Genomic DNA, 24014 nt, shown 5'->3' with positions numbered 1-24014 from the left:
AAGAAGTTCTGAATTACGATCAAGTACAATTGATCAGTTTTTTTTAAGCAAAACATACTTTTGGCATTTCATATAAAAACTTTTTATCTAACCCAACATTACAAATGATTGTTTTCCTCTGTCTCTTTAAAGTATTGATTTTAGGTTTCACATTCAAATCTGTGATTCCTTGAGTTAACATTTGCGTGTGAAAATCACAGCTCATCTGCTTTTTGTGTATCAGTGTCCTCTTGCACAACCAGTATTTTTTGAAAAGGTGATTCTTTCTCTACTCAGTTGTGTCGCTACCTTTGTCTAAAACCAGTTGCCCCATAGATGTGTGGGTTTATTTTATGCTTTCTATTCTGTTTCATTGATCTACTTCCCTGTCTTGACGTCAGCACCACACTGTATTGGTTCCTGGTCTTGAGGTCAGACGGTGTCAGTTCTCCAGCCTTACTCTTTTTGAAGTTGTTTTTGGCTCTTCTAGATACTCTGCATATCCATGTAAAGTTTGACATCAGGTGATTAGTTTATGCAAAAATGTTTCTCTGGAATTCTGGGATTCTGTTGACTCTACAGAAAAGTTTAGGAAGCTGCATTGACAATATGGAGCTTTAAAATTCATGAACATGGTGCATCTGCCTGTTTAGGTTGTCTTTCAGCAATATTTGAAAGTTTTGGTGGCTAGGTCTTGCACATCTGTTAAGTTTATCCTGAAGTAATTCATATTTGGTGCTATTATAAGTAGTAGTTAAAAATTTCCATTTTGGGGGCTGGCATAGTAGTGCAGCTAGTTGAGCAACTTCTGCAGTGTTGGTATCCTATATTGGTGCAAGTATCAGCTGCTCCACTTCAGACCCAGCTCCCTGCTAATCACGTGGGAAAAGCCGTAGAAGACGGCCCATCTGCTTGGAACCTTGCACTCATATGGGAGACCCCTGGCTCAGCCCTGGCCATGTAGTCATTCGAGAGACATTCAATTTCTGAATGTTGCTAATACATAAAAATGCAATTGATTTTTTTTTTCTTTTTTGCACACTAACCTTTTGTTCTACAATCCTGCTAAGTAACTTACAGCTTTTCTTCATAGGTGATTATGTTTGTGATGCCACTTTGTTTCTTATTTTATTGCACTGGCCAGAACCTCTGTGATGATATTGGATAGATATGAGAGTGGACGTTGTTTCTTTGTTCTTGATGACCCAATGTGTCTTGAATTTTTAGTGCTAATATATCTTTAAAATGATGTTCCAGTGGCTGTATTTTGAATTTGTTACCAATGCCCCCATACTGTTGATCCTGGTCAAACACTACTCTTCTAATAGAAATGAACTTTTTCAGTGTCTTTCACAGTTCAACTGTTTCAGGTTACATGTTAGCATGAAGTGGTGTTGTTCTATATAGTAAATGTTCTATCTTAAGTAAATGCATTGAATACTAATTTAAAAATTAATGAGCTGTGTAAAATTATGAAACAGAATTGGCTAGATAATCTTGTCACAGCTAGTTCTCATATACCGAGTGGTACTGAGAGAGGGGCTTCTGTGATTGTTTCATAGTGAGTTGGGTTGTGTGTGTCTGTGTTTCATTTGTAGGTTAACAGTCCTAGGATGGATTTGACACTTGCAGAACTTCAGGAAATGGCCTCGCGTCAGCAGCAGCAGATTGAAGCCCAGCAACAAATGCTGGCCACTAAGGTAGTTTCTTGTTTGTCAGCCCTGCCCACAGGCTGCCATTGTTAGTGTAGTTGCTTACAGGCCATTCTCACTGAGCCAGCTGTGTCACAGGTGTGAGTTTGCGTTTGCACCCCCAGAGTTACCTATGGATTGCTGCTTTCTTCTTCCGGCAGCATTTATTATCCCAGTTGTTCAAGATCTTCCTAATCTTGGGTTCTGAATTTTATAAATTGTAGAACAAAGGATAGATCGATTTTCCATCCGTTGGTTCACTTCCCAAGTGGCCACAGTGGCTGGAGCTGAGACAATCCAAAGCCAGGATCCAGGAGCTCATCTGGATCTCCCACGTGGATGCAGGGTCCCAAGGCTTTGGGCCATCCTCTGCTGCTCTCCCAGGCCACAAGCAGGGAGCTGGATGGGAAGTGGAGCAGCCAGAATATGAATCAGTGCCCATATGGGATCCTGGTGTGTGCAAGGCGAGGATTTAGCCTCCAGGCGACCGTGCTGGGCCCACAAATTTATTTATTTATGTATTTATTAGAGGGATTGGGGCAGCTTGGGGAGAGAGAGCTCCTCTGTCTTTACTGATTCTCTCCCCAAATGCCTACTATACCGCCTCAGCTGAAGACCACAACCAGGAGCCTAGAATTTAATCCAAGTGTCTTTTGTGGCAGACAGAGATCCTACTACTTAAAGTATCACCTGCTGTTTCCCAGGGGTAGAATAACAAGAAGCTGGAATTGGGAACAGCGCAAGGACATAAGCTGTTAGGCCCACACAGGTTCCAAACCTGTGACCTAGCCACTGGGCTAAAAGCTTGTCCTGCCCGCCCCCTTCATCCCCCTCGCCCCACCTCTGACTTTGGTCAGAGTTTCCCATGGTGTCTCCTGTGTTGAGTCTCAGTAAAGCAGAAGAGTCATAAAGAGCCCTTCAGCTTTGTTGCTGGAACCTACCCTGGGCTGCCAGGAGAGGAGTGTTCAAATTTAATGCTGGCACTGTCCCTTTCTGTTGCTTGGCACCAACAGCAGGCTGTTAGCTTTTATTTGGGGACATTCTCTTAGCCACAAACTAATCCTGGCCTTGAACAAAGAAAACATGAGATGTCTCTTCATTCCCATTAAAACCCATCTCGCTGCCGTTTTCTCTACCAGCCATGGGCGTCCAGTCTAAACCAGATGCCATCAGACTTTCTCCTTTAACAGCTGCAGAGTAAATATTTTAGGAGTTGCAAGCTATGCTGTTTTTGTTACAAGTATTCAGCTCTGCTTCTGTGTGCAGCCACAAACAATAGGTAAATGAATGGATGTGGCTGTGTTCTAATAAAATGCTCCATACAGAAGAACATAGTGTGCTGAATTTGGCTGTAGGCTGTAGTTTGCCACCTCCTGATATAAACGTTCAGACCCTTAATGGATCAGTCTTATGGACCCTGCCAGTCTATTGAAGTTGGAGAGAACAGTGGTGATTTGACACAAGTTATCCAGCAGGGCTCTGGTGCCAAGGCCAGGGATGCTTTGAGGCAGTTTTAACCATGTGCCGTGGCCATCCAGGTTCCTGTGCATCCTTTTCCATCTGCACTGCCAGTCAGCAGCTTTTTCAGAGCCAGGGGTGTCCTTGTGTCTCAGACTTCAGTGTGCTTGTGACTCTCCTGGGCGTCTTGGGGTCTTGTTGAGAAGGCATGGTCTGATGCAGCAGGTGGGAGTTGGAGATTGAGAGCTTGCATGTCCGACAAACTCCCAGGTGGCACTGAGGCAGCAGGACATTGAGTGGCAGGAACATCTGTTCATATAATAAGGATGATTATTGAGGAATAAATTTCCAACTCGTGTTCCTTATTTTGAAATGGTTTCCAGTGATACATTATAGGCATGTTCATGCTAGGAGCTTACTTTCAATGATAAATGGTATGACTTGATTACTCAGCTTCCGTTAAAAAAATTTTCAATCTTCAGGAGCAGCGCCTAAAGTTTTTAAAACAACAGGATCAGCGTCAACAGCAACAAGCAGCCGAGCAGGAGAAGCTGAAGAGGCTCCGAGAAATAGCTGAAAGCCAGGAAGCCAAGCTGAAGGCTGTCAGAGCCCTGAAAGGCCACGTGGAACAGAAGCGGCTCAGCAACGGGAAACTGGGTGAGCTGCTCCGAGCAGGCTGACTTACTGTCCAGTGCAGTGTGGGCAGACCGTTGTGGCCCAGGATGCCAGATTGGTGCAGGAAGTGCATCCGCAGTAGGGAGAATAAGCTGGGGCTTTGTGGCTAACTTGCTAAGAGGATTTTTGAAGAAATAGAATCCACTGCAGTTTTAATGCTACTGAATTAGCATTAAAAGTAGCATCCTTCTACTTGAATTCAGTTGTTGAATGTGTCAGACGTGGTTTCTGTTGCCTTTGGAAACTGTAGTAGCGGACTTCTTTCCTTTAAGTATTATTAAAGAATTTAAAAGTAAGGGTTTTTTAAATACTTTAAAGAATTTGAAGGTGGTTTTTATTTGTGTAATAACAGCTCTGTGTATTTTCTTACTATTTCAAACAGAAGTTTAGTGCTACTGCTCGGGTCACTGTTACAGTTCGGGCTCGAGATGGAGGCAGGTTGGATACTGGATGCTAAAATATGTTCTGATGAAAGTAACAGGTTCTGGTGTTTGATAGCACAGTGACCATTCCACAGTACTGGGTTACAGAATGTTTAAAGAGCTGAAAAAGGGCAGACAATAGAATCTAAATATACAAGATAAGGAAATAGAAAGCCTGGTTATATGGTTTGGTAGGTTATTTTGTGTATGTGTGTTAAGACACTACATTGTACTGCATAACAGCGTACAATTTTTACTTGTTACACATTTTAAAAATATAATGATGTAAAAAATTGAGATGAAAGGTTCTAGAGCAGTTTCATTGTTTACAAAATTTTGATTTAATGTGTTGTATATTCATATTGTGGATTCTCTGAAGGTGAGATGACTGTTGATTTCATTTGCTTCTGCAAGAACTAGATTTGTTCTACGACGGTCTGAAAAATCCACCTACCTTTTAATGGAAGGTTTATTGCAAGACTCAGTTGCTTGTTCAGATGACCTCCATTCTTATTTTGCTGTTCTCCCTCTTGTTCTAGTGGAGGAAATTGAACAGATGAACAGTTTGTTCCAGCAGAAACAGAGGGAGCTCGTCCTGGCCATGTCCAAGGTAGAGGAACTTACCCGACAGCTGGAGATGCTCAAGAATGGCAGGATCGAGGGCCACCATGACAACCAGTCAGCCGTGGCTGAGCTCGACCGCCTCTACAAGGAGCTTCAGGTACCTGGGCGCTTACAGGGTGGGCTCCCCTCGCAGCCATCAGTGACAGCAAATACTTGCTTTTCCCTGGTGCACGGCTGGGATCTAAACCTCAAAGAATCCAGAATAAACTTTATTGTACCTTAGGCAGGCAGTTTGAGGCATTTCCTGTAACCACAGCTAGTGGTCTAGCCACAGGTGTCACTTAACTTTAAACCGTGAGCTGAGAAGTGTGAAGGGTGGAGGGGGCCTAGCATTTTTAGAAATTATGTAATAGTTAACCATGTGACTGTGTTTGCGAAACTTTCCTTCCTACTCCTTGGCTATCTTTGCCCCCCTCCCTATTGTATTCAGTTAAGGAATAAACTGAATCAGGAGCAGAATGCCAAGCTGCAGCAACAGAGGGAGTGTTTGAATAAGCGGAATTCAGAAGTGGCAGTCATGGAGAAGCGTGTTAATGAGCTGAGGGATCGGCTGTGGAAGAAGAAGGCAGCCCTGCAGCAGAAGGAGAATCTCCCAGTAAGTGGGCAGTTCTGGCGAGGGCCTGGGGAGGGGGCAGGGGATGACCCGCCCCGTGAGGTCACTACTACTGCTCCTTCTGCATCGTTACCCAGCATGCCCTCTCGCATAAGCAGTGGCATTCTCCTTTTCCATGTGCTTGCCTGGGTGGTTGGCTAGCTCTGCCAGCCTTTCTAGCACTTTTAAAGGCACTCAGGTGGTTTTTGTCTGGGGAACGTTTATTATGGACTGGATGACTAGACTCTGAAGATGGTCATTTGTAAACCTGGGGAAATGGCACCGTTTTTTCTGGATCTGATCCCGCTGTGTGGATTGTCACCCTGAAGGGGGCCTCTGCTTTCTTTTTGCTCCCGAGGTTTCATCCGATGGAAACCTTCCCCAGCAAGCGGTGGCGGCCCCGAGCCGTGTGGCGGCCGTGGGTCCCTACATCCAGTCGTCCACTATGCCGCGCATACCCTCCCGGCCAGAGCTGCTGGTGAAGCCTGCCTTGCCGGACGGCTCCCTGGCCATGCAGGCTCCAGAGGGGCCGACAAAGATGCAGACGCTGCCGAATATGAGACTGGGGTCTGCTTCACAAACTAAAGGTAAGACAGGCCCTTTCCAACTCCATATGCAACCGAGCTCTGCCTCATCCTGCTGTTACTCTCCCCAAGTTTCAGTTACCAAAAGCAAAGTGTCTACATCCCTTGTAAGATCTTAAAAAATCTCCTTCTGTTCTTTGCTACTGCAATGATAAGTATTTCAACCTTAACACAGTTCTGTTTAGAAAATGAAATGAAATACATTCATGACGTCTGAGGATGGTTTTGAAAAGCTCTTTGTTCCTGAGTTAACTTGATCTGACAGTGATAATTGAAGAGCTTTGCTTTCATTTCAAACGGTGTCTGAATGTTAGCGGAGTCCTCATCTTAGGATGTGGGGCTGTGGATGCACTCTGATTCTGAGCAGTGGTGAATATTTGTGCATACCCACTGAGCGTTGTTAGAATAGTGGCGAACACGTTAGAAGATTAAATGAGGATCCAGCAGAGGCTTCCTCCTGGGCCGTCTTCACATTTGCGTGTAGTCCTCAGCTGGGTGGGGAGCGCAGGCCAGAGTTCTGTAATGGCTGCGGGTGCTGGGGAGAACGGGGGGGGGGGGGGGGGGGGGGAGGTCGTAGGGAGGACGTGGTTGAGAACACCCTTCTATGACCTTGTTCTTCAGAGCCCAGGAAAGTAAAAGCAGTAGCCAGTTTGGTCTTCTCTAACCCTTGTTATATGCAAAATGTTGCAAATTTTAGAAGTTTTGATTGTTTTGCCATAATTGCTAATTGAACTAATAGTACTCTGCAGTAGGTAGAAATGTGAGGTTGTGGCTTTTGAAGTTTAAGCCTGAGGTACACTCCTCTGGGAAGACGGTGATTCAAGCTCCGGGCTGTACTGTCCACAGTTCTGTTGACTGCCTGGTCCTGCTGTGCTGCACACCATTTGGGGGTGATATTTTTCTTAGTCTGTTCTCTGCTGAGACTTTGTTACTTTTAGAAGGTAAGAGACTCTTCAGTTAGCAACATGAAGTGTGACACTGCATTCTCTACATCCCTTTATTTGGGCTGTGGCAAGTGTGGAGTCGAAAACTGCCCTTAGAAATGGAAGTCCTAGCAGGAAGTGACCACTAGCGCCCTCTTCAGGACGCTGGGTCACCTGTAGCTGCTCCTCTGCCCCGCAGGCTCTCACGTCCACGCGGCCGGCCCTGAGTGGGGACCTTCGAATGCAGATCTCTTCCTGAGCCCTGGCTCCTGCGTTCCTCAGAGTGCCGGGAATGCTGTGGACCCAGGTGGGGCTGCTTTATGCTGCTGTTCAGTACCTCAGCTCGCTCCTCTGAAAGCTCTGTGTTCAGCTGTGTTGAACCCAGGGCCATTCTGTAGTGCTTTGTGTTTTTTGCAACACCTTCCCTTGGTTGGGACCCCAGGGGCTGTCTGTGGGCTCAGCGTCTGGTCAGCTGAGGTTGGACTCAGAAGGCACTGAGTGGGCACAGGGGTTCCGAGAGCTGCAGGAGGGAGAACTGCCCGAGCAGGCCTGGAGGTTTGCAGAGCGCTTTGGTGTTTTCTGCCTTCAGGTGATGATGGGGAGGTTGCGCTGAGGGAGAAGGAGAGGAAAGTACGACCCTTTTCTATGTTTGACACAGTCGACCAGGCTGCTGCGCCTCCTGCCTTCGGTCCACTGCGGAAAAACCAGAGCAGCGAAGACCTCTTGCGGGATGCTCAGGTACTTAGACTGTAAAAATACCACGTGAGAGCGAGCAGAGAAAACGAGGTGGTGTGAGTAAGCTTAGAAAATGCAGTGTTTCCGCTGCTTCTGCTGGTCTCATTTCTGTGCACAGTAGCGTGTGGTTGTTTGAGCTTCTGTTGCCGAGTGTGCCCTCGGCTGCAGGGAAGCACTGACACATTTGTTTCTGGGGCACATTTCTTGTGGTTCCCTTACAAACTGCAAGTGCTTTGCAGAGTGTCGTACTTGTGCTGGTCAGGCATCTTATTTCTTCCAAATCGAGAGCTGGGTTTTATCGCATTGTTTGAAGGTGAGTCTTCTGTAGCCATTAGGGCCTTAGTCTTTTTAAAAAGGATTTATTTATTTTACTTGAAGGAGTTACAGAGAGACATATCTTTCCTCTGCTGATTCACTCCTGAAATGGCCAGAGCTAAGCTGGTCTGAAGCTGGGAGCCTGCAGCTTCTTGTAGATCTCCCACGTGGGTGCAGAGGCCCATGCACTTGGGCCATCCTCTGGTGCTTTTCTAGGCCATAAGCAGGGAGCTGGGTCTGAAGAGCAGCTGGAACTCAAACTGGTGCCCATATAGGACGTTGATGCTACATGTGGAGGGTTAGCCTACTAGAGCAACGCAGGGGTGAGTGCTCCAAGTTAGATAGAGGTGTTTTTTGTTTGTTTGTTTTCCACCACGGTGGTTTTCCCTTATTGGTGCCATCTGTGAGTGTGGAAGATGGCAGTGAAAAGCTCTCGAGTAGGCGCCTCCACTTTCCACAAGTGGAATGAGGAGGAGGGCGTGAGGCAGGAGTTGACAGGTGTTGTGTATATCCTTTACTGTGATTAATACAGATATATAACTGTTCTCATGATTTAAGAATGTAAAGAAGGCTATTGTGGGATAGTGTGAGCTTACATTTGTGAAACTAGGTTATTTGGGGCTTTTTGTACTTATGTTAGTGTTCTAACTGGATGTGTGTTTTACAGGCTGCAAATAAAAATGTGGCTAAGGTACCACCTCCTGTTCCTACAAAACCAAAACAGATCAGTCTGCCTTATTTTGGACAAACGAATCAGTCGCCTTCAGACAGCAAGCCCGATGGGAACCCTCAGCAGTTGTCAGCAGCCGTCCCAGCCTCTGTGGGGAGCAAACCCAAGCCGGCAGGGCCGCAGCCCAGGGTGCTGCTTGGCCCTGGCGCTCCTTCGCTTGGCCAAGACCAAGCCCTGGCTGCCAGTTCTAAGCAGGAGAGTCCGCCTGCCGCCGCTGTCCGTCCCTTCACTCCCCAGCCTTCCAAAGACAGCCTCCTCCCACCCTTCAGGAAACCCCCGACTGTGGCCGCAAGCTCTATATATTCCATGTACACCCAGCAACAGGCTCCCGGCAAAAACTTCCAACAGGCCGTGCAGAGCACCTTGACCAAGACACACACTCGAGGACCACACTTCCCCAGTGGTAAGGGTGCTGGTCTCGCCTCCACCCGGCAGGGGACATGGGTGGGCCCCACACCAGGGACTGCCTGCAGGCAGACAGTGGAGGGAAGGGCCCCTGTGTTGATGGATGCTGCTGTTCTCTGGGTTGTGGCTTCTGTTCTTACCTGGGAGTTTCAAAATGTGTCTGCCAGGCATGGTTCTGTTCTGCAGGGCTCCTGGCAGGGGGATGGATGCATAGGTGGGTGTGGTATCAAGGCCCCGTCTGCACTGTGCTTGGCCCCGGTATGCTTGTGCGTAGTTGGACTGCTGCTGCACTGTCTCTCTCTTTTTTAAATAGGGGATTATTTTCTTTCTTTTTTTAGCCAGGAGCTTCTTTTTTTTTTTTTTTTTTTTTTTAATTAAAGATTTTTTTTAATTAAAGATTTTTTTTTTAAAGATTTATTTTTATTATTTTTTCATTGGAAAGGCGGATATACAGAGAGGAGAGACAGAGAGGAAGATCTTCCGTCCGATGATTCACTCCCCAAGTGAGCGCAACGGGCCGATACTATGCCGATCCGAAGCCAGGAGCCTCTTCCGGGTCTCCCACGCGGGTGCAGGGTCCCAAAGCCCTGGGCGCCGTCCTCTGCTGCTTTCCCGGGCCACAGGCAGGGAGCTGGAAGGGAAGCAGGGCTGCCGGGACTAGAACCGGCGCCCATATGGGATCCCGGGCGTGCGAGGCGAGGACCTTTAACCACTTGCGCCACCGCGCCGGGCCCAATTTTCTTTCTTTTTTTAATATATAAACTTATTTTTTTTTTTAAATTTACTTATATTGGAAGGTCAGATCAGATATACAGAGAGGAGGAGAGACAGAGAGGAAGATCTTGCGTCCTATGGTTCACTCCCTAAGTGGCCACAGTGGTTGGAGTTGTGCCAATCTAAAGCCAGGAGCCTCTACCTGGTCAACTACATGGGTGCAGGGTCCCAAGACCTTAGGCCGTCCTTGACCGCTTTCCTAGGCCACAAGCAGGGAGCCACATGGGAAGCGGGGCTGTCGGGAATAGAACTGGCGCCCATATGGGATCCCAGTGTATGCAAGGCGAGGACTTTATTGTTTTAAAGATTTATTTTATTTTTATTGGAAAGTCAGAGGAAGATCTTCTATCCACTGACTTACTCTTCCAAGTGGCTTCAATGGCCAGAGCTGTGCCAATCTGAAGTCAGGAGCCTCTTCCGGGTCTCCCATGCTGGTGCAGGGTCCCAAGGCTTTGGGCCGTCCTTGACTGCTTTCCCAGGCCACAAACAGGGAGCTGGATGGGAAGTGGAGCTGCTGCGATTAACACATGCAAGGCAAGGACTTCAGCTGCTAGGCTACAGTGCCGGGCCCCCTCCCTGTTTTTAAAAACATTCTCTACTGCATTTCTATTTGTTCTTATGAAAGTACAGCAACTGTTTAAAGATAAGTTGATTTGTGTTAAGCATACACAGTGTGGAAAATTGTTTGACTCTAAGTTATTAGGTTATAGTTCGAGTAAAATTAACCATGCTTTATTGAAATGAAAATGACTCTCTCAACGTGAAATGAACTTATAGTTACGGCCTAACCTGTTGTAATGGAAATTAGCAAAGAATCCTATGTATACTTAGCTTTTAAAAAGGGTTTGTGTATTTATTTGAAAAGTAGTAGGAAGAGAGGGAGAGAGAGAAGTCTCCTGCTTGCTCACTCACTCCCCAGTCAGGCACAGTTAGGTCCCGGCAGAGTCAGAGCCGGGAGCCATAGGGTTGGCAGAAGCCCAGGCAGGCTGTGCCCTCTTCTGCCTCCTAGGCACATTGGCAGGAAGTTAGGTTGGAAATGGCATCTCCGGGGCTCAAGCTGCTGTCGTGATGCCAGCATCTCGAGGAGCAGCTCAACACGCTGTGACACACACCCTTCTTTTGGTAGGGCTGTGGTACATCAGTCTGCTGATGAAATCCGGGAACAAGAGAAGTTTGATAGAGCCTGAGTGTCAAGAGGGAATAATGTATATATAAATGGTTCTTAATAACTTCATAAATTTGGTTTCTCACATTGATTTATGTTTGGAGGGGCATGAATGACAGTGTAGTACTTGTAAATGAAAGAACTAGCAGTTCTCATTGGCTTTCATTTTTTCCCCCACATTTTTACATTTTAAATTGGAATATTACAACAAGTGGTTTCTTCCGCTGGTAGTGATTTCTCTCTTACTCTTTTCATAACATCAGGGTGCATGTTCCAGTCAATAGGAGTTCTGATTGTGTATTAGATTTAGTTACTCCCAAAATGTCTCTAGTAGCTGGGGTTGGGGTGGGACTGAAGCTAGGATCCAGGAACACTGTCGCAGTCAGTCATATGGTTGGCAGAGCCCAATGACCTGAGCCAGCCCCCACTGCCTCCCATTGTCAGCACGGAGGAGGCTCGGGTCAGGAGCTGGAGCCTGGAGTACAGTTCAGGCACTCCAGCAGGGATTCAGGCATCTCAGCCACCAGGCTAAAAGCCTGCTTTGTCATTTGTTTGAAAAATTCAATTGTATTTGAAAGTCATTATGTAGCAAGCATGAAATTAAAAGGGGTCTACGTTTTTGTTGCCTATTTTCGTTCCTTTGCAGTTTAATTCAAACTAACCCCAGTCTCCCCACTGTTCCAATTAGTCTATGGCAAGCCTGTGATTGCCGCTGCCCAGGCCCAGCAGCAGCACCCCGAGAACGTTTATTCCGGCAGCCAAGGCAAGCCCGGCAGCCCAGAACCTGAAGCAGAGCCTGTTGCCTCGGTCCAGGAGAACCACGAAAACGAAAGGATCCCTCGGCCCCTGAGCCCAACCAAATTACTGCCTTTCTTATCTAATCCGTACCGGAACCAGAGCGATGCTGACCTGGAAGCCCTGCGGAAAAAACTGTCCAATGCCCCACGGCCCCTGAAGAAGCGCAGCTCCATTACAGAGCCAGAGGGTCCTAACGGGCCGAATATTCAGAAACTGTTGTATCAGAGGACCACCATTGCTGCCATGGAGACTATCTCTACGCCTTCATACCCTGCCAAGTCGGCCGCAGGCTCGGCTGGCTCAGAGAGCCCCATCGAGGTCATTCCCAATCCGTACCTGCATGTGGAACCCGAAGAGACGGTGTCCGTGGCTCCTGAGCCCTCGTCCCCAGAGGACGTGGCTGGTGTCGGGACAGAGAACAGTGACGTGCCAGCTCCTTCTGCGGGCCTTGACTATGTGTCTGAAGGTGTTCCCGATCGCAGTTCCAATCTCCAGAGCGGCACGGACGAGTCAAACCCAGAGGCTCCCTCCCTGTTTGAGGTGTACCTGGAGGAGTACCCACCGTACCCGCCACCGCCTTACCCGTCTGGGGAACCCGAAGGGCCTGGCGAGGACTCCGGGAGCATGCACCCCCCTGAGATCACCGGGCAGGTGGCTCTGCCTCCTGTGAGTAACGATGGACCTTCAGTCTTGGTGGGCTTTCACCTTATTGGGCTCCTTGGGTGCTCGAGGTCTCCGGTTTGCTTTTCTGGTTTGAAACTCCCTTAACTCAGCTGCAGCTCACATGTTGCTAACATGCAGTGTGTTCAGCACGGAGAATGTTTATCCGTTTTAGAAAGGACCTATTTCTTTGTCACGGTAATGGGGTAGTTCTCATCTCTGCAAACACCACATTGACTGTTTCTTCTCCAGCTGATTCCACCTCCTGGGGAAGCAGTACTTAACTGGTTTGAAAATTTTTGCATTTGAAGCTTTTGGTCAATAACTTAAATCGCTGGGGAGATGAGGCACAAGGTATCATTTCTCTCAAAAGGGGCTGTAGCCTTCCTTTTTTCCAGCTTCTTTCCCATTTGTTTGCTAGCTTCTTTCTCTAGATGAGAAATCTAATGAGCTGTTGGGTAAGATCTCAAATAGTGATCAGATGGCACAGGTCTGTGAGGTGGTGGCTGAGAGGCGGTTGGGCCAAGGTGGAGCGGGCCTAACCTCTTCCTTCACGATGGTGTAGAATAGACGATTCCTAAGGAGTTTTTGTAACATTGCTTTATCCTAAAACTTTGTGTTGTTTCAGGAATCTATTTTGTACTCTAAGTATTAAGCTGTGTTTGGAAGTTTGCGACATCACTTTGAAATATGATCCTTATATATCTTAGGTATAACAGCGTACAAAGACAAGGAATGCCTAAGGTTATTTTCACTAGTAATAGTAAATGTTTGCTTAGGATTTTTCTACAGGAGTGGACAGTTGGTGCAGAGATTGTCACTGCTTGGGACACCTGTGTCCCAGAGTGTCAGGTTCAAGTGCTGACTCCTGCTTCTGATCCGGCTTCCTGCCGAGGTGCATCGTGGGAGGCAACACGTGATGATTGAAGTATTTGGCTCCTTGCCATCTGCGTGGGAGATGCGGGAGGAGTCCTGGACTCCTGCTTGGGCCTGGCCCACTCCTGGCTGTTGTGGCCATTTAAGGATTGATCCGGTGGATGAGAAATCTGCCTCTCTTTCCACCTTCCAAATAAAACGAATAACTAATGAAGGTTAAACAAAAAAACACAGTAAACATTTACAGTGAGAATAAAGTTTAAAATAGAGGCATAACACTTTCTACACAAGTTTGTCTGAGATGGACTAAGAGAGTGAGCTCCCATCTGCAGGTTTACTACTAAAACACCCTGAGCAGTCTGGGCTGGGCTGGGCCAGGTTGAAGCCAGGAGTCAGAAGCCTGGAGCCGGGAGTCAGGAGCCAGGAGTCAGGAGCCGGGAGTCGGGAGCCTGGAGCCGGGAGTCAGGAGCCAGGAGTCAGGAGCCGGGAGTCGGGAGCCAGGAGTCGGGAGCCAGGAGCCGGGAGCCAGGAGTCAGGAACCAGGAGCCGGGAGTAAGGAGCCTGGAGTAAGGAGCCAGGAGTCAGGAACCGGGAGCCGGGAGTCAGGAGTCAGGAGCCAGGAGTCAGGAGCCGGGAGTTGGGAGCCAGGAGCCGGGAGCCGGGAGTCGGGAGTCTGGAGTCAGGAGTTGTGAGTTGGGAGCCAGGAGCCGGGAGCCAGATTGAAGCCAGGAGTTGGGAGTCTGGAGCCAGGTGTCAGGAGCCAGGAGTCAGGAGTCAGGAACCAGGAGCCGGGAGTCAGGAGCCGGGAGTCAGGAGCCGGGAGTCAGGAGCCGGGAGCCGGGAGTTGTGAGTTGGGAGCCAGGTTGAAGTCAGGAGTTGGGAGTCTGGAGCCGGGAGCCAGGAGCCAGGAACCAAGTCGCTGGAACCCCCTGCTGCTCCCAGGGTGCGTGTTATCAGGAAGCTGAGATTGGAAGAGAAAGCAGGACTTGAATGTGGGCACCCCCAGCATGGAATGCTGGGGTCCCAGACAGTGTCTTAACTTCCAGGCCAACTGCCTGCCCCTGCCTTCCCAGTTCTAAGGCATGGTCCTCTTCATTTGTTTTATGTGTGAGACAAGAAGGAAGTTAATGCACACTGCTGCAATTTGTGATCTCTTCTTGTCTGTGTTGCTATGTCAGAATAATTCCCACTTCCAAGGAGGGAAAAGAACGCTTTCTTTTTACAGCTCTATTATTCTTTTCCCAGGAGAGTGACTTCTGTTTCCTCCTCGCCTCGGGTGAAATAGGAGCCACTCCCTTGCACACTCTACGAGGAGTGTGTCCTGGTCAGCACCCCAGGGTACTGTCTGCGACTTGCAGTTCCACAGTCACCTGGTGTCCACCAGCATCTTAGCCACTGCAGATTTGTGAAATACATCAGTGGCCATTAACGTTTTTTAAAACCCGAGTTTCCTTACACGGGGTGAGATGAAAGAGAAGCATGTGTGGCACACGTCCCACCTTGGAGAACGTTTCCACGTGCTTAGATAAACCCATTTCACAGGTGTCGGCTTGGGACTGTGCTGTGGGCTAGCACGTAGGGCTGCTACCTGCAGTGCTGGCATTCTGCACAGCTGTCAGAGCCTCAGCTGCTCCATTTTTGTCTTTTTGCTTGTTTTTGTGAATTGACGTGTTCTGGATGTCTTTTGTAAGTGGAGTCATGCAGTGCTTTTTTTTTTAAATTTTATTTGAAAGGCAGTGCTACAGAGAGGAGGCAGAGAGAGGCGGGTCTTCATCTGTTGGTTTGCTTTCCAAATGGCTGCAGCAACTGATCCAAAAGCTAGATCCAAAAGCTTCCCCAGATAGTGTTCAACTTCTGATCCAGCTGCCTGCTAATGTGCCCCGGAAGATGGCCCAGGTGTTTGGGCTTTTGCTTCCATGTGGGAGATCCAGGAGAGGCTCCAGGCTCCTGATTTCAGACTGGCGCGTCCCTCGCCATTGGAGCCATTTGAGTAGTGACCAGAACTTCCTTTCTCCCTCTTCCTGTCCTCCTCCCATTCTCTATAATTCTGAACACCCTCCCCCCCCTTTTTTTTTGAGATTCCTTTATTTTGATTTGAAAGGCAGGTTTTAGAGACAGGAGGAAACCCCTTCCTCTCGAGGTCTTCCATCTCCCGGTTCACTCTCCAGATGGCTCTAATGCCAGAGCTGAGCTGATCTGAAGCCAGGAGCTGCTGCTTGGCCTCACAAGTGGGTGTAGAGGCCCAAGGATTTGGGCCAGCCTCCGCTGCTTTCCCAGATCATAAGCAGAGAGCTGGATCAGAAGTAGAACAGCTGGGACATGAATTAGTGCCTATGTGGGATGCTGGTGCTAGCAGGAAGAGTATTAGCTTGCTACGCCACCGCATCAACCTCTAAACGGAAATAACGCTAGGCTGTGTTGTTGCCTGATTGAATAGGGGCTTACTGGTTTAAGGACCCATCTTGGCTAGTTTTCAACTTGGCAAAAGGTAAACTTGCAGTTAAAGTCTTCCCCTTTCGCTACTTGGGCACCTGTGAGGATGTGCTTCGCTACACAGTAATCTGTGTGTTTTGCTGAATAATGTCATCCTGGGATGGAATGTGCGAAGTGTGTGAGCTGCTTACTACTTGACTGCAGTATTTGCTTTGGGCTTGAGACCAGGATCCTCAGTTTTGCACAATTTTTCCTTTGCAGGGCAAAAGGACAAACTTACGTAAGACTGGTTCAGAGCGGATTGCGCATGGGATGAGAGTCAAATTCAACCCTCTTGCGTTACTTCTTGATTCATCATTGGAGGGAGAATTTGACCTTGTGCAGAGAATTATTTATGAGGTATGGGTCACTTTCTTTAAATTCTCTCTATTTGGCTAATTCGGAAACTCCTGTTGCAATACACCGGCTGTGCCCATTGGGTGCCACCCTGCTGCCCCGGGTCTGCAGGAGAGGACTTACCCTCACGGGGAGGGCCTTGTTGCTCTTCCCACACCACGCACATATGGAGTAGGACGACTTGGCATGCAGCTACAGATGTGGGCCCTGCTGTTTAAAATAGTTTCAGCTGACCTTTTCCTTGTCCCCATAGCACACGTAACTTCTACTTAGAAACTCATTTGTGGCAGGAAGTTGGGGGAATGAGCAAACAAATGTAACTTTAATTGTAGTTGCTGGCACTGTTCTTTCAATTTTTTTAAAAAAGAAAAGCCTTTTTATAGCCTGTGTCTACTTAATGTGACTGTTTTGTCTCTATTTGCTAGAAGATTATTCTTAATATGGTTTTATTGGCTCTTGTATGTTTTAATTATGATTTAGAAAAATGCCACAGGAGTTTACATTTATATTCTTTCTGACCCTGAGGAGTCATCAGGTGGTAAGGGACTAGGGTGATGCCCCTGCTTCTTACCGCTGTTACAGGTTGATGACCCAAGCCTGCCCAATGATGAGGGCATCACGGCTCTTCACAATGCTGTGTGTGCGGGCCACACAGAGATCGTCAAGTTCCTGGTACAGTTTGGTGTCAATGTCAATGCTGCTGATAGCGACGGATGGTAAGAGTTGGTGAATCCGTTCAGATGTCACCTGGGTGTGCTGTGCTTGCAGGGGAGCAGGGGCGCTGGAAGGCAGGGAAGTGTGTCTTGGTGTGCTCTTAAGCTGCCGCCTGCCTGGGAAACTCGGCTGTCTGCTGTTGAAGGATTGGCCTGCTCCCATCTAACATCATCTCATTCCTATCTTGGAAGTAAAGGAGGTTTAGAAAGTAGTAAGAGGATTGGTTACAGTTAGCCAACATGCCTCAGTGAATTTGAGAAAGGCTGGTTTGAAGCAAGGTCTCTCCAGCTCCTTGAAAAGTCCAGGTTAATATGTCAGTGTCTCTTGGATGTCTCCAAGAAGGTATCATAATTTGCAGCATTTTACTAAAAAGTTTAGCCATTGAATCCCTTTTTTACGGAGCATTCTTGATGCCTGCATCGCATGGGTTTGAGTCCTGGGTTTGAGTCCTGACTCCACATCCAATTCCAGATTCCTGATGGCACAAGTTGCTAGGACACAGATGAGCTTCCAGTCTTCTCGTTTTTGCCTCATTCAGTCTGGGCTGCTGCATGCGATTGGAGCGTGAACCAGCAGATTGGAACACTTTTTCTGTTCATGTTTATCTGGGTCTTGCTGCCTCTCAAGTAAATAAATAAAATTAAACTTTAAAAAAATGCAGTAAAAACAAAAACTATGGGGTCTGGCATCATGGTATAGTAGGCTAAAATCTTTACCTGAAGTGCTGGCATTCCATGTGGGCACCAGTTCATGTCCCAGCCACCCCATCCTAGCTGGGGTCCTGATCACCTGTCTAAACACCTGCCTGGTAGCAGTCTTTGGAAATATAAAGGGATCTCAAATACATCTTGATTCCTTCAAAATTGATGGCAATGAACGGATTTTTCAAAGGCTTATGTTTTGAGTGAAACCATATCATTTAAGGACTGTTGACATTGTTACTATTATCTTATTCTGAGGTTATTATACACATTTCATTTCTGTTAGTTTTCTGTGCTCTTCACCCAGCTCCTAGTCCCAGCACATTCTGTTAATCTGTGATTTTCCCCCCTCTTTGTGGCTATAGTTCTTTGTTTCAGAAGAAAAGCTTGAGGTTAAGAGCTTTCCGGCTATTTCATCATGGCAGGAGTCTTGCACTCTAGGAAAAATGTTTCAGACGCTTGCTGTGTCTCGCTTCCCAGGACACCGCTGCACTGTGCTGCCTCGTGCAACAACGTCCAGGTGTGTAAGTTCCTGGTGGAGTCAGGAGCAGCCGTGTTTGCCATGACCTACAGTGACATGCAGACTGCGGCCGACAAGTGCGAGGAGATGGAGGAAGGCTACACCCAGTGCTCCCAGTTCCTGTATGGTATGTAACCGGCCAGACTGGATGTACTGAGTGCCGGTCTTCATTTTCCTGAATCTCTAACATATAATTGGCGCAATGTTTTTATTATTTGGAAAATAGTCTCCTATATCGTACAAAGTACTGGGAATTGAAAATAGTACAGCCACGGCGAGAAGTCACAATAGAGCTTTTGTGCGCATTGCTAGAAACCACTATTGTCAGTTACAGAAGAGTGAGGTAGCTCGGGACCTCGTGATGCTGATGGCTTTTGACCTTGGCAGATCCTGGTACTTGGTGAGTGTGGTGTTTGTGTGAGCAGACAAGCAGACCCCCATCCTTCCTGAGTGGTCAAGGGAATCTGCGGAGAGACTCGCGTGGTCCAAATTTTCTTGCAGCCCAGTTCGTTGTAAAGTGAAATGAGGGCAGTATGTATTTGCCAGTTTTTTCTTTTCTTGGTTTTAGTGTTATGATTCTGATTGCTAACGTCAGATCTGTGCCTAGAGAACAATGGACTTGAAGATGAGTATGTGGTTACTGACATTTTTAGGCACAAGGAGGATTTTTTAATGTGATGAAGCTTTAGAGTTGAGGCTGCCTTCCCTCTTTAGTCTGCCTAGAGAGGAATCAGGAAGGCGGCCCCAAGACTTCTGTAGTTAAGACATAGACCTCTGCCCCTGTGTCTCCAGTTCCCTTGGTCTCCATGTCTGTTCCCAGGGCTTGGGTGAGGAGAGAGTGTAGGTGAGAATGCCAAACCTCAAGTTCCTTTTTGTCATCTTTCTCAACTATTAACTTACATTGTGAGTTTTTAAAAAAGATTTATTTTTATTGGAAAGGCAGATATACAGAGCGAAGGAGATACAGAGAGAAAGATTTTTTGTCCCCTGGTTCATTCGTTAAGTGGCTTCAATGGCCAGAGTGAGCTAATCCGAAGCCAGGAGCTTCTTCCAGGTCTCCCTTGTGGGTACAAGGTTCCAAGGCTTTGGGCCGTCCTTGACTGCTTTCCCAGGCCATAAGCAGGGAGCTGGATGGGAAGTAGAGCAGCTGGGATATGAACTGGGACCCATATGGGATCCCGACGCCCCTATGGGCTGATGAGACATCCCTGCCAGGTCTTCCTTGCTCTGTGCTTCTTGACTATGGTATATTTGCAGTGACAGATGCATCGTTGTGATTGTAATTCAGGTGCTCAGGTTACTAGTGACTTTGATCATGTAATTAGTATGCCTCAAACTTTTTTTCTTAGTGTCCTTCCTTTCCTAGTAGTTTTCCAAAGTTGAGCCTTGGAATAGTAACACAGCAAGATAAGCTGCCACTTGCGACACTAACATCCCATATGGGTGTCTGTTTGAGTCTCAGTTGTTTCACCTCTGACCCAACTCCCTGCTGATGCTCCTGGGGAAGTAACAGGTGGCCTTGGGTTCCTGCATCCACTTAGGAGACCCAGGCTGAGTTCCAGGCTTCCGAACTGGGAGCCAGGAGCTTCTTCTGGACTTTTCTTGTGGGTGCAGGGGCCCAATGACTTGCGACATCTTTTGCTGCTTTCCAGACACATCAGCAGGGAGCTGGATCAGATATGTAGCAGCTGGGTCTCAAACTGGCACCCACTTGGGATGTCAGTGTAGCAGGTAGAGGCTTAATGTACTATGCCATGGCCCTGGCCCCAGGAGCATATTAATTTTTGCTGAATGGCTATATTGTACACTGCATCATGCTAATTAATTTAGGAATAGTAAGTTCATAGTTGATAGCTTAGTGCTCACGTGAGTTGAAATCTGTTCACAGGCAGAGTTTTTCCAGTTTAAACAAAAGCCACAAAGGTGAGCCTTCTCATCTGTTTGCTTCTCTCTGCCTCTGCATTCTCCCTGCTGCCTGCCAGTTGTTGATGGTGGTTGTTTCTTTCTTTCTTTTTTTTTTTTTTTTTACATGAAAGAATATTTAATGATTTTTTGTTTTTTTACTATATAACATTTAAGGTGAAGATACCAGATTGAATTTTCTCAAATGGAAACTGGAGCACAGGCTAGCATTCTTCTTTGATTCCAAGAACCACAGCAGCATCTGTCCTTGGGAGGATCTAGCTTCTTACGACGTCTGTGATAATGTCCATGAGGACACCAGTGGTGCTTAGTAGTAAAGTTGTTCCACCATGGGTCCCTGCTCAAGGTGTTCACTTCTTCCTTGCAGTCTGGGTTTCAGCACTTGATCATGTGTTTCTTCATTATTAAGCACAGGATCTGGTCGAGGGATAGGTTTGGTATGTTCCTATGGAATATCCACGGAAGGCTGGTAACTATGGTCCTGCCATCTGATGTCAAAGCAAGTTCTACTTTGTAATTATAGTCATCTGGGAGAGAATATGTAGATTTATGGCAAACACAATATAAAGCTCCATGGGTTAGAGATAAATGCTTTCAGATAGCTGTGTTTGATATCACCCGTTGCTGCTGCCATGGTGTATCAGGAATGCTGCATATCAAGTGGGATGAAAAAGATGTTTGCAAGAAATCCACTTTCAGCATCTCTTTCCAGGCCTACCAATTTTTGTCCCGTGAGCACGCCATTTTGTCCTCATCCCAATGGTGGTTATTTCTTAACTAGTGTTCCCAAGTAGGGCACACAAGGCGAAACTGGCAGTAATAGGTAATTTGAAAATCAGACATCAACTTGTGAAAAGTGGACTTTTGAGGAATTGCCATGCCCTGGTTTATAAATTTTAGCATCTTTTAGAATTCTGCTTCTCCTTGCTTAAGAGTTGACCATATGAAGACTTTTTATAGCACATTTGAAAGACTGATTTCTGCATTCTAGCATTGTGTAACTTTTTTTTTCCTTTAAGAGTAACAGCTGAACACTTCTGATCTTTTTTCTCTGCTCCTCTAGGTAGAGTGTTTTTGGAATTGCTTGGTCGTTCCATGTAGAAGTAGGAGGAAGTGTGACAAGTGTATAATTTACGTAATAGCCTAGAGGGGAACAGTTGTATTTTTAGTTCCTGGGCATGACGCAGTGTTGGTGTTCCCAGTGAGCCCAGCTCCGAGAGATCCTTGTGGGGTGCTGGTTTGCAGTGCTGTGTCGGCGGCGAGCGTGGCGTTCACCTGTCTGCCAGGTGCAGCCCGTGCCTTCCCCGCCTCCCACGCCCCTACAGTCCTGGGATGTGTACTGACTGACTGGTGTGCTCGGCCTGGCCAGTCCTACTTCTTCCCATTTTGTGTCTCTCAGCTGAAAGTCCCTCAGAGTGCACACTGTGAGTCACGTGTGTGCTGTGTCTTCCCGTCACGATTGTAGGCGTTCAGGAGAAGATGGGCATCATGAATAAAGGAGTCATTTATGCCCTTTGGGACTATGAGCCTCAGAACGACGACGAGCTGCCCATGAGGGAAGGGGACTGCATGACGATCATCCGCAGAGAAGACGAAGACGAAATCGAGTGGTGGTGGGCACGCCTCAACGACAGGGAGGGCTACGTGCCTCGCAACCTGCTGGGGGTAAGTCCCGCTGTCACACAGCCGGTTTCCACGGGTGCCAGAGAGCAGCTTTGCAGAAACTGCTCATGCCAGAGGCACAGCACCATGTGCTGCCCTTTGTTAAGAGGACCTTGAATTTACTACTTGATCGTCTTAACCTTAGGATCAAGACCACATTCCCAGTGACTGCTGTTAGCCCCGTTGAGATCAGGATCCTCTCTGCATTTATAAACAGACTAGAAGATCCCTGGGTAATGTGAGCTTGTGACTTTTGTTTTTTTAAGATTTAGTTATTTAAATGCAGAGTTAGAGAGGGATAGCTAGAGACTCTGCACCCTGCTGGTTCATTCCTCAGATGGCTTCAGTGACCAGAACTGGACCAAGCCAAAGCCAGAAGCTTGCTCTAGGACTCTCACATGGGTTCAAGGGCCCAAGTGCTTGGGCCATCCTCTCCTGTGTTCCCAGGTACATTAGCAGGTTGCTGGATTGGAGGTAGAGCAACCAAGACCCAAACCAGAGCCCACATGGATGCTGGTGTTACAGGCAGTGGCTGTAATTATCCAATTACACTGTAACACTGTACAGAGCTTGTAACTTTTAAATCTGTCTAAATTAGGATTTGCAAATCTGGAAGAGCTTGAAGCAGGGCATTAAAGATGACATCTGAGGCTGGTCTTGTGGCACGATTGATTGAACTGCCGCTTGCAACACCAGAATCCTGTATCTTTGCATATATTGAAGTGCTGGCTGCTCACTTCCGCTCCAGCTCCCTGCAGTTGTGCCTGGGAAAACAACAAGTGCCCTGCCCCCTTGGCTTGCTGTGGGGTCGGCGCCCGGCTGTGGGGCAGGGCAGCGGTGGGCAGGCTGGGTCTTTTAGGGGTACACAGATGTGGTCATTCCCTACCCCGGGCTCATGCTCTGGTGCCTGGGGGTGCAGGACCAGATTCTGCTGTGTGGCACTGTGTGGGCCTTGCTCTGCTGGTCCTGGCTTCCTGGCAGTGACTCCAGTGCAGAGCCCAGCCCTTAGCCCTGGGCCTGACAGTGCTCCTCACTCCCCACCCCTGCCTGATGCTTGTCTGACATGCAGCTGCCTTACTCATAGCACAGTTTATTGTGAAACAAATTTGGGATGAATTCAGTGAGCCACTTCCTGGAGGAGTTGTTAGTGTTGTAAAATGGTAACAGTGGAAATCAGAGTGGGGAAAAGCTAAAAGGAATAACCTTTTAAAATAGGGTTTATTTATTTGAAATTTACAAACAGAGAAAGTCAGACAGAGATCTTCCATCTTCTGATTCACTCCCCAGATGGCCATAATGGGTGGAGCTGAGCTGAACCAGAAACAGGAGCCAGGATCCTGGAACTTCTTTTTGGGTCTCCCACAGGGATGCACGGAACTGAGCCATCCTGCACTGCATCCCAGGGCACATTAGCAGGGAGCTGGATGGGAAGTGGAGCAGCTGGGATTTCAGCTGGTGTCCATGTGGGAGGCTGATGTTATTCGAAGCAGTGATTTGATGTGCTGTACCACAGCACTGGCCCCTCAAAGGAGCCTTTAAAAACATAACCAGAGGAAAGCAAAGGGGGTCTGCTTGTCATAGCCTGTTTGTTTTCTATATCCTCCGAGCCGGGGCGTACCACTCCCCATGTCTAATGAGTGCAGTGGGAAGCGAGGGCTTCCTACAGCTGGGTCTGACTTGGGGTGATTTTTTTTTTTTTCCTTTACAACTCAGCAACTGTATCTGTGGCATGTGACAGGATGCTATGAAACACGATGTGGTGCAGAGTGGCTGCGTCAACTCATTACCTCTGTCACCTTGTGTAGCTGTTGTTTTTTTGTGGTGAGAACACTTAAAATCAATTTTCTTAGCAGTTTTTAAAAATCCTAAGGCTGTGGACCTCGTGATTAGCTTCATCTCCCTTCAGCGGGTTTGCCCTGGCAAGGAAGCGGCAGGGCCAACGCAGGGGCCTGCTGGCAGCTGGGGCTGGAGTGCCTGGTTGGTCAGCTCAATGTTTCCTGTCTAATGTTGCACAACAGAGCAGGTGCATCAATGTTGCACCTCTTTGGGGAGTGAACAGCTGAAGTGGCCATGTTTTCTGTCAGGTGGGACAGTCAGCTCTTGGTGTCTGCCCTGCGCCTGGAAGTCTGGCTGTCTTTGAGTGAGCTCTTGTTTTCCTTCTGTGCGCCGGGAGGAGGGCTTTTGTTTGGTCTGAGGATTGAATTACTGGTCTCATTTGCCCCTGACTTCGGACTGTAGACCTTAGCCTGCACTCCCCTC

The 24014-nt window shown here is 47.7% G+C and overlaps 1 protein-coding gene and 1 pseudogene across 2 annotated transcripts in view; one reads left to right on the top strand and one right to left on the bottom strand.

Annotated features, from left to right (window-relative positions):
- Positions 1-24014, top strand: part of TP53BP2 (tumor protein p53 binding protein 2) — a 56761-nt gene that overhangs the window by 31424 nt on the left and 1323 nt on the right. The window contains exons 5-17 of one of the 2 annotated variants that reach the window (XM_040985744.1): positions 1578-1679; positions 3611-3785; positions 4765-4946; positions 5280-5444; positions 5800-6028; positions 7148-7255; positions 7607-7686; positions 8666-9131; positions 11761-12536; positions 16101-16238; positions 16818-16951; positions 18131-18297; positions 21559-21758. In XM_040985744.1, coding sequence (XP_040841678.1) covers positions 1578-1679; positions 3611-3785; positions 4765-4946; positions 5280-5444; positions 5800-6028; positions 7148-7255; positions 7607-7686; positions 8666-9131; positions 11761-12536; positions 16101-16238; positions 16818-16951; positions 18131-18297; positions 21559-21758 — 2922 coding nt within the window. Of the gene's footprint in view, positions 1-1577; positions 1680-3610; positions 3786-4764; positions 4947-5279; positions 5445-5799; positions 6029-7147; positions 7256-7537; positions 7687-8665; positions 9132-11760; positions 12537-16100; positions 16239-16817; positions 16952-18130; positions 18298-21558; positions 21759-24014 lie in introns of both variants that reach the window. The other variant, XM_040985743.1, reaches the window with a different exon arrangement.
- LOC121160072 lies at positions 20179-20795 on the bottom strand (annotated as a pseudogene).

Source organism: Ochotona curzoniae, unplaced genomic scaffold (assembly GCF_017591425.1).
Source record: "Ochotona curzoniae isolate NIBS_2020 unplaced genomic scaffold, NIBS_Ocur_1.0 contig_430, whole genome shotgun sequence".
Taxonomy (NCBI): Eukaryota; Metazoa; Chordata; class Mammalia; order Lagomorpha; family Ochotonidae; genus Ochotona; species Ochotona curzoniae.
Note: the sequence above shows the minus strand (reverse complement) of the source record. Positions and strands in the feature narration are given on the sequence as shown.